The sequence below is a fragment of the Anomalospiza imberbis genome, chromosome 3 (assembly GCF_031753505.1).
Source record: "Anomalospiza imberbis isolate Cuckoo-Finch-1a 21T00152 chromosome 3, ASM3175350v1, whole genome shotgun sequence".
Classification (NCBI taxonomy): Eukaryota; Metazoa; Chordata; class Aves; order Passeriformes; family Viduidae; genus Anomalospiza; species Anomalospiza imberbis.
Genome location: NC_089683.1, coordinates 73,660,782 through 73,673,636, shown reverse-complemented (window position 1 = coordinate 73,673,636; position 12,855 = coordinate 73,660,782). Strand labels below are relative to the sequence as shown.

Genomic DNA, 12,855 nt, shown 5'->3' with positions numbered 1-12,855 from the left:
AAGGTTGGAATTGCTAGCTTTCAATTTCCAAACCTTCAGAAGGATTTCCCCTGTGTATGAGTGCATGTGTGTTTGTGTGCTTTTTTAAACCAAGCCTTGATTAAAGTGTTATACTCAAGAACTACCAAACTAGTCTCAATGAAAAGAGGACAGATTTTATATTACGTAGCTATACTAACAGGTGTGATCATATGCAATACAGAAATCTCTGTTAAGTACCCCAGCATAAAATAAGGAAGGAAATAGCACTGCACAGCAGACCTCTGTCAGTTCTCCAGACTTGCAGGTACCTACCACTTTTTGGAGGTTGTCAGCCAAGTTGTTCACCACAATGCGCAGGCCGGTGAGCTCTGTGAACATGGATCCCAGCTCTTCACAGGAGCGGTCACAGAACTCGGCTTTCTCCGGTTTCTCACCCACGTACTCGGTTGTGACAGCAGGACTCAAGTGAAGGATTTCAGTGCTCTCGTTGATGGTGTTGACTTCAGCTGGTATCAAGAGAATGAAAGAGAAGAGCAGCATATACAAAGCTCTTCCACAGATTACAGATTCTGTTGAAATCACAGATTGGCACCCATAGGTAGAGTTTAAACACATTTATTTTGGCACAGCTTCATGCTTATTATACCCATGAATAAAAGAGGGGGTTAGATGTCAGCTGGCTCCAATTATGGGCTTTCCCTTTTCAAAATTAAGAGCCAAGCTGTGTCTCACATGACCCTCACTTTAAAATTGTTGGCACTGCAACACATTCATTTATGAAGAAGGCTAACAAAAGGACACAGTATCAAAAAAGCAAACCTATTTTATCCTCTCAAACATAAAAGGTTTCAGATCTTTTCGTGATCTATCACATTTCCTCAAGGCAGAGAAAAAGGCAGGGAAAAAGTTTCCTTGCAGAAAGTAACTGTCCTTGTTCTTCCATAAATTCCATGGTTGGATCAAATCTGGACCATTATTCAATGCATACCAGATTGGGCTGCTCTATATTGCATTGCCAGTGTTAAGCTCAGAGAAGCTGTTATAAAAACAGTTTCATTCTGAAGTGAAATGGAGGTCAAGCTAAGATCAGACAGATTATTTAAATTTGTCACTCCAAACACTCCTCCAAAAGGCAGATTGTAATTAAAACAGAACTTTGTATGCATTAGACAGGGAGAACTGCACATGTTTTAATATAATTTTAAAAGACATCCCTGTCTACAGTAAAGTACTGAAAAATAACATAATGCATGATTTTAATTAATAAAAAGGCACATGGATAACTAAATAAAATAGTCTATGTTCTCTTAAGCATTTGAATCTCCATCAGGTAAATGTCTTATGGATTCCACGGTCAATTTCTCTAATGACTCCATGAGAAACTCAAAGTTGGTATCAGCTATACAGCAATCCACACTTCCCTATCCCTTAAGACTTCTTTACCAGATTTAGTGATGTTGGAATAGCTCAGCATAACCAAAGAGAGAAGACAAGCAAAGGATATAGCAATATAAAAAGAAGACATAAGGACAGGGACATGTGACATAAAACATATATGTCAAATCCCCAATACCATTCAGTGTTGACAAATCACCAAAGGTGGTAAATCTTCAGAAATGTTAAGAGCTTGATTTGATGCTTTACATACAATGTAAAGTGTTATATATATAAAAAAAGAAATGAAAACAGGAGCAAAGTATAGTTCACTCATTTTTAAGGCTAAAAATAAAAGAACAAAGAACCAACCCACAATATGACATTAAGTGATTACTTCTCAACCAAACTTAAAATTATTGGCTTGATGTGCTTTTAAGTTAGCTATGAAACATCTGCCACTAGCCAAGGTCTATAAAAAATTGCTCTCAATTTTCCGAAGTTGAAGCAATTGTCCAGCTTCATTTACAGTATGGGAGAAAACCACATAGGAGATCAGAACTCTGTGTCATAACAGTTTATTTCAGCTGCTTTTTGATTCCCTGGAAAGAATGCAATTTTCCTACCACATTGGAACACTAGATTTCTCAGATCCCCCCACAGCACTTCTCAGATCATTAATTTCATATTTTTCAAGCCAACATGGAGTGTGCCTTGACCGGAACATTCTGAGGACATTAATAAAGTTGCAATCTCAGCAGGAAACATAAACCAAAACTATGTTAGAAGAACTAAATCCTCACTTCCTACTGGTACTTGGCAGTGACTGAAAGAAGATGCCTGGGGATCACTGGGAAATCAGTTCTCTGCTGCTGGCTTCCTGCTAATTTCCTAAGGACCAGATGATTAAAATGAGAAACCAGAAGAGCAAAATGTGCATCCTCTCACATATGCAAATATCATTCTATTGCTATAACTCAGGAAGGGATTTTATTGATGTTCCTATTTAGGTGTGCTTTTGTCATCTTTCCTATCCAGTGCAGTGTATACATCCTGCCTAAAAGATTAGCAGCCACCAAACTACAGACATACTTTCCTACTCTCAACCAAACAGCAATCCCAAGCCACCACTTGACCATATGTCACATTCCCAAATTAGGTTTAAAGATACATTAGGAAAACACAGTCCTGTCTTCTTTTGTGTCCTTGGAGCTGAGGGACCTTCATTGGTAACATCAGCCTTGCTGTCATGGGACATTAACACATAAATATTTCATCTCAGTGCCTGTACTTCAGCTCAACGAGTCTGCCATCAAAATGGGAAAATATCTTGTGGTCAGTAACATCATTTGTGGCTTTTCAACTGTGGTAATTGTCATTAGCAGCATTCCCCAAATTTCAATACTGGGCCTAGTATTGTTTAAACCATCCATCAGTGACTTGGATAAAGGGACAGATGCCTCTTCAGCAAGTTCACAGATGACACAAAGCCGGGAGGAGTGACCAATACCCCAGAGGGCTGTGCAGACCTTCAGAAGGCCCTCAACAGGCTGGAGAGACGGGCAGAGAAGAACCATTCCATCCCTCTCCTTATCCTCAGCCATATCTGGAGTGCTGTGTCCAATTCTAGGCTCCTCAGTACAAGAAAGATATGGAGCTCCTGGACTGGGCTCAACCACAGACTACAAAGTTAATTAAGGGACTGGAGCCTCCTTCTTATGAGGAAAGTCTGAGGGAGCTGGGCCTATTCAGCCTCAAGGAGAGACAACTGAAAGGGGACCTCATCAAGGTGTATAAATATCTAAAGGGGATGGAGCCAGGCTCTGTTCAGTGGTGCCAAGCAATAGGACAAGAGGCAATGGACATGAAGTGATGCACAGGAAGTTCCACCTGGATATGAGGAAGAACTTCTTTACTGTGTGGGAGACCAAGCACTGGAACAGCTGCCCAGAGAGACTGTGGAGTCTCTCTCACTGGAGATGTTCAAGAATCATCTTGACACAACCCTGTGCCACATGCTCTTGGATGACCCTCCTTGAGCATGGAGGTTACACTGATGATGCCCTGTGGTCCTTTTCAACCTGACCCATTCCATAAGTATGTAATAAATCTGGACAGGCAATGTCAGACCCTGACATGCACATAAAAACCTCTCAAGTAATTTTGATGGCCTCACTGTGCTATTAGTTATTTTCTGTTACGGCACAAGAAATTTCCATCTTGTGTTCTCTTGGTGTTGCAAAGTAAAAGCAGAAATACTGTGAATTGATTTATTTGCTAAATAATTCCCAGTAAGGATAAAACAAAAAACTCAAATATGTATAATTTATAGAACTGAAAATTTGGCAATTGACAGATGGGATACAAATACATTAAGAAAATATTATTTGTTGGTTATCAGCAGCTAACAGCTGTACAAGAATTCCTCCCAAGGTATGTATTAGCATGAAGAATTTAATTATTCCTTTAAGCTCCTATTGGTTTCCTCTTCATAGTAGAGGTACAGTAACATTCCATTTCTACTTGGTGATATTTCAAAACATATGAAGAAGTCAAGATTTGCTATCGTTTAATTTCTGGGTCATGTCAGCCCGTAACATACATGACTTCCATGCCTCTTCCTTTGAGTTCTTATTTTCCTGAGGCTGTTTTGATTAACAATACTTTAGGAGTCAAACCCAAAGCCTCTTTTAGTCAAAGGTATTGCCAAGGAATTCAGTGTCTTTAAGAATGGTAGAATAGTTTGTGGGCCCATTGACAGTCAGCAGCAGAATTCAGATGCAACACTATTTGCCTTGTGTGCAAAGAATTGCAGAAAACTCATGTAACAAAATATGTATTTTTCCTACCTATGCTTTTTTCCCTTTCATTTCTACTAATTTATTGCACTTTTTTTCCCAGCTTACAAACAGAGGTTCTGAGTTATAAACTTAAATAACTGAACCAAAACAATAGGCTAGAGAGTAGAAATGACATCATATAAACATAAAAGTTCCCATTACCACCAAAAAACAACTTATTCTCCTTTTCATTTCAAAGGGATCAGTTGCCTAGTTCTAGGATAATATTTCACAACTGACATTTCTAATTTTCAGATTCAACTGAACAGTATTAACAAGATAACAAAAGCCTTACTTGACTGGCTTCTCTGGCATCCTTTCTTACGCAGAACATCCTCTATTGAAGTATCAAAGATTAACTGAATATTTTGCAAAAGACCCTGTAATAATAATTTTAAAAAGCAATTAAAAGCAGTAAAATCAAATTTTGAGTAGCTAATAACTGATCTGCCTCAATTCCATGCTACTGACTGTATTCAGACATAAGCAAATACATAAAAAACAATCTACAAGGCATTAAATCTGACACACAGAAAAAAAAAAGTGGTTATAGCTTTGTTATATACAATTTCAGTATTATAAGCCATAAAGCTAGGTAAATTCTGAAACATGTAAGAATAAAAGCTATTAATCTGCAACAAGCTCAAATCTCCATTTTCATAATGAATTTTAGATTTGTCATAGAGTCAAAGCCAACTTTTCTGCACCATCACACTTCCATCCTTGGCCAGTCATTCCCATGCACCATAGTTCACAGCCTCCTCAATTGTGCTGACCCTACTCTGAGACAACACTCTAAAACTCTAAAACCAGACTGGTATCTACTTCACTTGGGAAAAAAAACTCTCAAAGAAAAAAAAAATAATTAAAAACCAGACTGTTTCAGCGAGCCACTTAACAGTACAGCTTCAGAACCAGTTGTATGAGCACTACTGATGGAGTCACATAATCATGGAGGCAGGAATGGAGAGGCTGTGGACAAGAACTTCTGAAGTCCCTGCTAAAACTGGTCATCCCATGGAGACAAACTCCAGCATGTCAGGCTCTGGCTGAAAACTAGATGGTACAACATGATGAGAAAGAAAGGGCTTTTTGAAATTTTTGGAGCCATGAGTTTAAGTTGTGACTATGGAGGCATCTGTGACTGAAAAGAAGCCAGCCTTAAAGCAGTTGGGCCAGATCACATCACTAGATTATGAGGCAGAAGGTTGCTTTCATTTGATAGGAAAACCAAAAAGCTTGTAATTGCTTCATCTCAAATGTTTTCCACAAAAAGAAAAAGAATCTAATTTACAGGACTGATCAAAATTTTTTGTTGTATTTCTTTTCTCAAGTTTTCCCTCTTTTTAAAATTTAAATTGAAAAGAAACATTCAAAATGGCAAAACAGGATGTTCTGTTACAGGATGGACCAACCACATGCTTCAGCTCCATTAAGAATTTTTTTTTCTTCTTCTTTAAAATAAAAAATAAAAATATTGACATGTTCTCATGATTTTAATAGATTAATTCAATGTAAAAACAGTACTTCAAGAAATCTGTAAAAAATTCTACAAATCACCACAAAAACCCAACACCTCTAGAAGGCTTACATCTGGAAGAGAAAAGGGATGGTTGCACAGGAAAGACAAAAATTGGTTTTGCACACTTTTTATGGATTTTGCTTTGCCCTTGCTTTCATGAACCCCAAAATCACACAACACAGATCCAGCTATTAATAAAAGCACACTCTGAAGAAAATCTGCTTGGGAACACCTGTGACCCCATCAAATCCCAGAGGCATTGGGACAACAAAACTGTGCCCACTGCACCTTCCCAAATTACTTGCAGTTACCTTCTTACCACACCAGAGATCCAAGCTTCTGCAGGTCACCTACCCTGAAATGATTCTCCCGAGTAGACCCTTTTGCCACGTACAGCCTGCTGCTCTCTGCTTTCAGCTGCTCATAGAAAGGCTCCTCCAGGATGAAGCTGTCAATAAGGTCACAGCCAACATAGAGGTTGTAGTTCTCCCCTGTTATCTGCACGGTGAGGTTCTTCCACTGGGAGTCAGCAAGGTCCACGTCTTCCAGGGAAATCACATTCTGGAAGCCATCCACCCAATAGATAAGGTCCAGGGTGTTGGCCCGGCCATTGGAAATGATCTCAAACTGCCTCTCACTGATGCCGGGACCCTCTAAAGCAAGGATAGTGCCTCTAGATTGCCTGTCCTGCCTCAGGGTGGCTGAGAGGATAAAGCCCTCATTCTGCCGTATAAGTTTTAGGATCTTTTTTAGTTTCTCTGGTTTACATGGAGGTATATGGTCAAACCGAATGAAACGATATGCTGGCATAGTGGGGTCTGGGCCCCGGAACACCTTTGCTCCAATTGTCTTTCGGTTTATGTTACTGACTTGAAGTAAATCAAAGGTAGTTTCTTCTTCCTTGTCACCATCTGAAAAAGTTAACAGCGTGTGACAATGTGTCTACAAAAAGTCTTACAAGAAACAGCACTGTTCAGTACACTTAGAAACTGCAATTCTGTGACAGTCATTAGGGACCAGCAGAGTAAACCCAGCACTTTCCGACCACCACAAATGGAACTGTTCCTACAAGAAGGCAAGTGAATCATATTTTCTACCTGACATTTTAATATACATAACAATTCTCTCCTTCTGTGCATAGAAATACTTTTCATTATACATTTATACATATGGCTTCATATTTTATAGCACTATATAGTACATACTTTTGCATATATATGCATTCTGTAGGCCATGTGTAAGCCTACATGTGGATGCATGTAGCAATTTAGTCACTAAATATTTTTTTATTTATGAATGGATAATGAATTTGAGGCAATATCTATATTTTTATTACCAGATAATGGATAATCAAATATGAGAATCCATGTGCCTATACAAGGACCAAAAAAAAAAAAAGAGATTTGCTTTTTTAAAAACTGTAACCAAGAAATCTGATGTAAATGAGGGTCTGGCATTGTGCCAATTTGTATTCTACTTATATTTGGTTTGTAGATGTCTATTTTTGTATCTCTTTCTTTTTAAAAATGTTCCTCTCACTCAGTGATTATGTTACTTTCTGTTTATGTTACATTTCCACCACACAGAAAAGTGTAACATCAATTATTTCTGGGATTATATACATTTTAATCAATAACTTCTAAAGAAAGCAATTTTGAGATATATTAAGAAATCATCATTTAGCACTGGCACAGTGTAGCTACCAAAAATACCCCAGGCACTTCTAAAACAATCCTTTATGATTACTTTGCCCACTGTAGTTCAGGTAAGCCAACACTTTACAACTTTTAACTTTGCGACTTAGTCTGTGTTCAGTTAAGAAGTGTCTGAACTTACCCTGAGCACTTGAGAAAACCCACAGGGTTATCAAGACAGTAAGCCACATCAACCCTCTCCTCTTCAGCATAACTCCTATGAATAAACCAAAAAGTAGTAAGTTTTAGGGAAATTATATTTATCAACTATAAACAGTACAATTTTCCTTATGAAATGCCATAAACATCAACTATAAATATAAAATCAGAATTTTTATTTTGACTGATTATTGTAACACTTATTCTGGCTCTATTCTTGATGGCAGAAGTAAAATGTGACATCAGGTGAAGGGAAGATGAATTATGAAAATGGAAATGTCCTTAATAAAAAGGAAAGGCCTACAGAAAATATACATTATTATTTTCCTAATGAAATTTCAGTGCCTGGCACAGAGATTATATGACACTACAGGAGATACAGCTTATTGCTAGCACATCTTTACTCTGGAGCACAATATTAAACCAAAAATCCTTGTAGGATAATGGGATCTAAACTGGATGATGGTTCTGAGTAATAGGGGCACTTTTCAGTACCTTTTTCAGTGCCATGATAGGAACACTCTCTTCCATATATATATAAATATAAACAATCGTCTGTACCCAACCACAGCTGGATAAAGTGACTCTTAACGTGATGCCGGGTTTGCCCTGTAGCACTGTGCAGTTATAAACCACATAATTGCATCTCCATCTGTGTCTCAGCTCACAATGAATGGAGCAGAAGCATTCCCCGGAATGCGTAGAAATCCAGTTCTCTGGGTACAGCCAAATAACTTCAGCACTGCCAACTCCACACATTACTGCAAGGATTCAGGGATGCCTGCCGCCAGTGCTTTCTGTCTACATTTTCTTTATTTTACACGGAATTCCTATTACCTGGCATCTCCAGGGTACCACCGCTACGGCCAACTACCGGCAGCCGCCAGGGTGCCTCTCTCACCTCTCGAACCCAGCGGCTCCCGGCGGGACAGACCCTGCCTGGCACGACACACCCGCCTGGCCCGTGGCTGCTCCCCTCACCCCGCACCCCGAGTTCCCGCGGGGTCGGCAGCGGAGCGGGGCGACTGCCCACGGCGAGCTCCGAGCAGGCGGCGGCAGAGCGGGCTGGGAGCCTCCTCCGCCCGCAGAGCGGGCTTCGCGGCGGGCACGGCACCTCCCCGCCCTGCGCCTCACCTGGCATCGGGGAGCCGACGGCGCGCTGGGGCTCTGCGGTGCGAGGCCGGTCGGGAGGGGAGCGTGATGAGATGCGCCGCTGCCGACGGCGTCGCAAGTCCCTCCACGGCAGCGCGCCCCGCGCCTTTATGGGCTGCGGGCCGGGCCCCGCTGTCAATCAGCGGCGCCGGGGCGCGCCCCCGGCTCGCCCCTCCGCGGCGGTGACATAAACCCCCGCCGCCCCCTCCCCACCTCGCCTACCTGCGGGGCCACCGCCGGCCCGGGCCCGCCCCCGGCGGGCGGTGCGGGGGGCGGGCAGGACGGCAGGGGCCTCCCTCAGGGCCGCCCGGCGCGGCGCGGCGCCGCGGCCCCTGCCGTCGGTGTGGCGGGGGCCGTGCGCGGCGGAGCCCCCGGGAGGCGGCGCCAGGCCCCGCGGCGGGGCAGGAGCGCGGCCGGGACCCGCTGTCGGGGCGAGCCGAGCCCCATTCCCGCGGGCGAGAAGTGCGTCCTCGGTCCCTCCGGCCGGCCCGGCTCTCCGGGCGACACTTGTCGCTTGAATGCTCGGTGCTCCTGCCGCCACCGCGGCAAAATCCGGCCTTCTCGAGGGCTCATTTTTATCCTTTTTATTTTTAAATTGTACAACAGCCCAAAGCCGAGACTTGCCCCATCCCCCGGTCAGTTGGCAGAGTGCTCGCTGGATGTCGGCCAGCTGCTCCTCAAGTGAGCCCAAGCACCTCGGTCTCGCTCTTCTGCGCAAGAAGCACCGTCCCCTTTCATTCCATGGAAGGCGTTGAGGGCTTACTGAGGAGTGCTCCTTGAGGAATGCTCCTTGGCTCAGGGCTGGTGAAAGAAATCTCACTCTTAGGCTGATCCTAGACATGTTAGGAGAACTGGGAGCTATCTCTGCAAGCAAGGACTCCAGTCACAACCATTGAATTTTAAAGGCCAACATGCTGAGGAGCAGCCAGCAGAGCTTCTGGCATCCCACTCCACAGGGAGCAGGAGGATGGATCCCTGTTGTCGGTCTACAGACAGAACCTGCCATGACATTTCAGACGTCAAATGAAATGAACAGGATTCCAGCTGCTGAGTCCTGAACTGGGGTTGCAGAATATCTGTGAAAGAGTTCTGCAGCTGGTGTGAAGAGGCATAGATTTGGCTCAGTTGCCCACAGAATCCAAGAAATTTAGCCCTGTTAAATGGATAGGTGGACAAACTCCACAAATCTTAACACACAAAAAAGCCAAAAAATCCCTGAACAAAACCAAAACAAATCCCCCCTCACCCCCTCAAAAAACAAAACATAATAATAGCACAGGAAGTCATTAACTTTGCCCATCGCAATTTGAAATTCCAGTAGAAAAAGGTGTTGATATTTCAGAGCTCAGAAGACTTCAAAAGGCTCAGTCTGTCACTACGGCAGAAAAAATGCCAATGCAAGCACTACTCCCTTTCCGTTTGCCATGGAAGCTCCTTCCAGCTTGGCTGGCCTTGGCCTTGCAGGGTAGCAGGAGCCAAGGAACCTTCCCCTTTCTCACAGGATCCAGAGGACTGAGCCAAGATAGGAGGGAGAGGACTTTTTTGTCTTGCTAGGACATTTGGTTTTCAGTTTTGCAAAACCTCAAGAATTTGAAAAAAATAGCTAATGATGTTCACAAAACCTCACATTCTAGTGGGTTTACTCATTCCCCCTGCTATATTAAGACTTAGTCTTTATATCTATATATGTAGCTGTGTGGTGTGTTTTTCACTAGATTGAACTGTGCTGGGATAATTCTCATCAGGAAGCTGCTCTGGGATTACAGCTGGAGAAGAGAATGCACCAAGTGTTTAAGAGACCAAGAAGAAACTATCTTTGAGATAGTTTCATGAATTATTTGTACATTTATATGGAAAGCTTTTTTACAATAAAAATCTTTAAGTCAATAAGGTAACAATAAATTAGAGACAAATTTTATTGTGTCAGCTTTTAACCAGCTGCCTCAAAGCAAATCTTTCCATCTCTGTGAGTGTTATAGGAATGAAGGATCAATAGCATATTGTTTTGAGCTGAGTGGTTTATATGTAGGATGATGACCTTCAAGAAGACAGTTTTGATTGTAGTCTTTCCACAACCATGAAAATGTTTACTTGCTCACTTTCCCCCTGGCCACCTTGGAAGAGGTAAACATCTTCTTTCCAAGATTCCTGATGGAAAGTGTCAAAGAAACAAATACACACTCTGCTTTGCGCAGCGAGCCAATGTACACATGCAAACATTGGTATGACATTCACGTTTCTCAATTTTCCTGATTTTTTGGTACAAAGGGAAAGTCAACAATGGTAATTAGAGAGATTGTAAAGTCAGATTTGCTAACATTTAGGAACACAACTGAGGTAACAGTATATCTCCTACTACTGATGGTTTTCTGTAGTATTTCACCTTTCACTGGTACATCCGACATAAGCACAGGTCCTTAACTTCTCATCTCTTTATGCTCTTCCCTTTGCCTTTTTCAGTCTACTGTTTTCCTTCTGTACCAGCCATAGGGACTTTCCATTTTGGATATGTAAACATCTCACAAGGTAACATACATTACTGAAAGTCACTGGCGAATGTCAGGATTCTGGTATGGCACTGTCTCAGAAAGAACTGTGATTTGATGGATCTCCACGAAATCTTCCATGGTTTTGCCTAGGACTTTATCACTGACATTCTGACTTAGCTTGACTTTGGGGAAGACTTGAACTCTCCTACATTAGAAGAAACACCAATAAAGTGGAATATGCTATACATGCTATTTTTTTTTCTTTTACTGCTTTTCTGATAAAATGGAAACTTTGTGGTTTTGACATGAACCAAAAGACAAATTCTGTGACTTTTGCTGGGTGAAATTCTGATCTTTTTTTTTTTTCCTTTTCTGACAAAAGCATCCCCACTAGTTGAAATAGATCTAGTTGCATGAGTATGATAAAGTCCTTCAGGTTTTATCCTGCAGTCCTGGATATCACCTGATACTGATAAACATTCTTACAGAAAAGCTGTCAAAAAGCCATGAAGAATTTTTCTTTTTTTTCCTTCCTGTGGTGGAATTTGATTCTCATAATTAACTGTATTGAGGTTCCAAAACTGAAACAGGTAACTTGAGATTAGCATGTGACTCAGTCTTTCAGTTCTTTCAATGAGCTAGTAGGGACAGGGAGAGACACCTGAATGCGTCCTCTGACAACATGTTGTAAGTACTCCAGCTAAATGCAGATTTTGAGTCCTGGAATAGAATACACAAGGGAGCGTGAATTCATCTATAATGAGGGCGAGAGGTAGTTTTGACAAAGCTTTATGTATGCTTTAGTTTAAGTTCTGGTGCCAAATGAAAACTGGTATCATAATCAGGTACTTAGTCTTCCACTCTTTGTTTCAGAGAAAGAAGTGGTTTGGGCTTGTTTTAAACCTTCCTTAAATAATTTTCAGGTATAAATTATATCCAGATACAAATGATAATGCATTCTGTCAGAAGAAATGGCCATAGACTGCACAAGCACCAGTTGGTATGCTTTTACAATAAACTTGTCAAAGAGGGAAATACTGCTACCATCTGTTTGCAAACTTCATCTTTACTTAAAAAAGGGCTGTACACAGAAACTTGTGCAGTGCTTTCAGCTGGAAGACTTTGAGTTTAAAGCTAAGTCCATGTCTAAGTGTTTTGCTACGTTGGTTCCTACATGATTTAACTGGTGTCACACAGTAAGTTATGGAAAGAGCCATGCATAAGTGGAATCCAAGACTCCTAGTTCATGGTCAGAAACTTGGATCTGGAAACCCTTTTTATTCCCTGTTCTTGCAGTACATATGACAAACATTAAATTGCAGTACATATGACAAACAGTATGCTGTGTCCTTAACCATTTTACAGAATTTTTGTATTCTCTCCCCACATGAGCTGCTGAACATATTAAGACTGCCAAGTATTTTCAGCCTCCAAAAAAGAACATTCCCCTACCAAGTGCAGTGCAAATGAGCACTGAAAATGCTCTGTAAATTCCATGTTGCTGCTCTGGGTTAAAAAGACTCCAAACCTGTTACCAGATTCAGAACAGATTTATTACCAACTTTTTTTCAACTTCATTACATAGTTTCACATTCCATCACAAAAGTATTGATGTTTTCACTTATAACAGGAAAATGTCACTA

The 12,855-nt window shown here is 41.5% G+C and overlaps 1 protein-coding gene across 3 annotated transcripts in view; it reads right to left on the bottom strand.

Moving 5' to 3' along the window:
• THBS2 (thrombospondin 2) overlaps nt 1-8,844 on the bottom strand; it is a 30,298-nt gene extending 21,454 nt beyond the window's left edge. The window contains exons 1-5 of one of the 3 annotated variants that reach the window (XM_068185139.1): nt 8,706-8,844; nt 7,555-7,629; nt 6,073-6,629; nt 4,492-4,576; nt 295-488 (exon numbers count right to left, since the gene is read on the bottom strand). In XM_068185139.1, coding sequence (XP_068041240.1) covers nt 295-488; nt 4,492-4,576; nt 6,073-6,629; nt 7,555-7,629; nt 8,706-8,712 — 918 coding nt within the window. In that variant the 5' untranslated portion in view covers nt 8,713-8,844. Of the gene's footprint in view, nt 1-294; nt 489-4,491; nt 4,577-6,072; nt 6,630-7,554; nt 7,630-8,408; nt 8,431-8,705 lie in introns of those variants that run through there. The other 2 variants (XM_068185138.1, XM_068185137.1) reach the window with 2 other exon arrangements.
• Between the last annotated feature and the right edge of the window lie 4,011 nt (nt 8,845-12,855).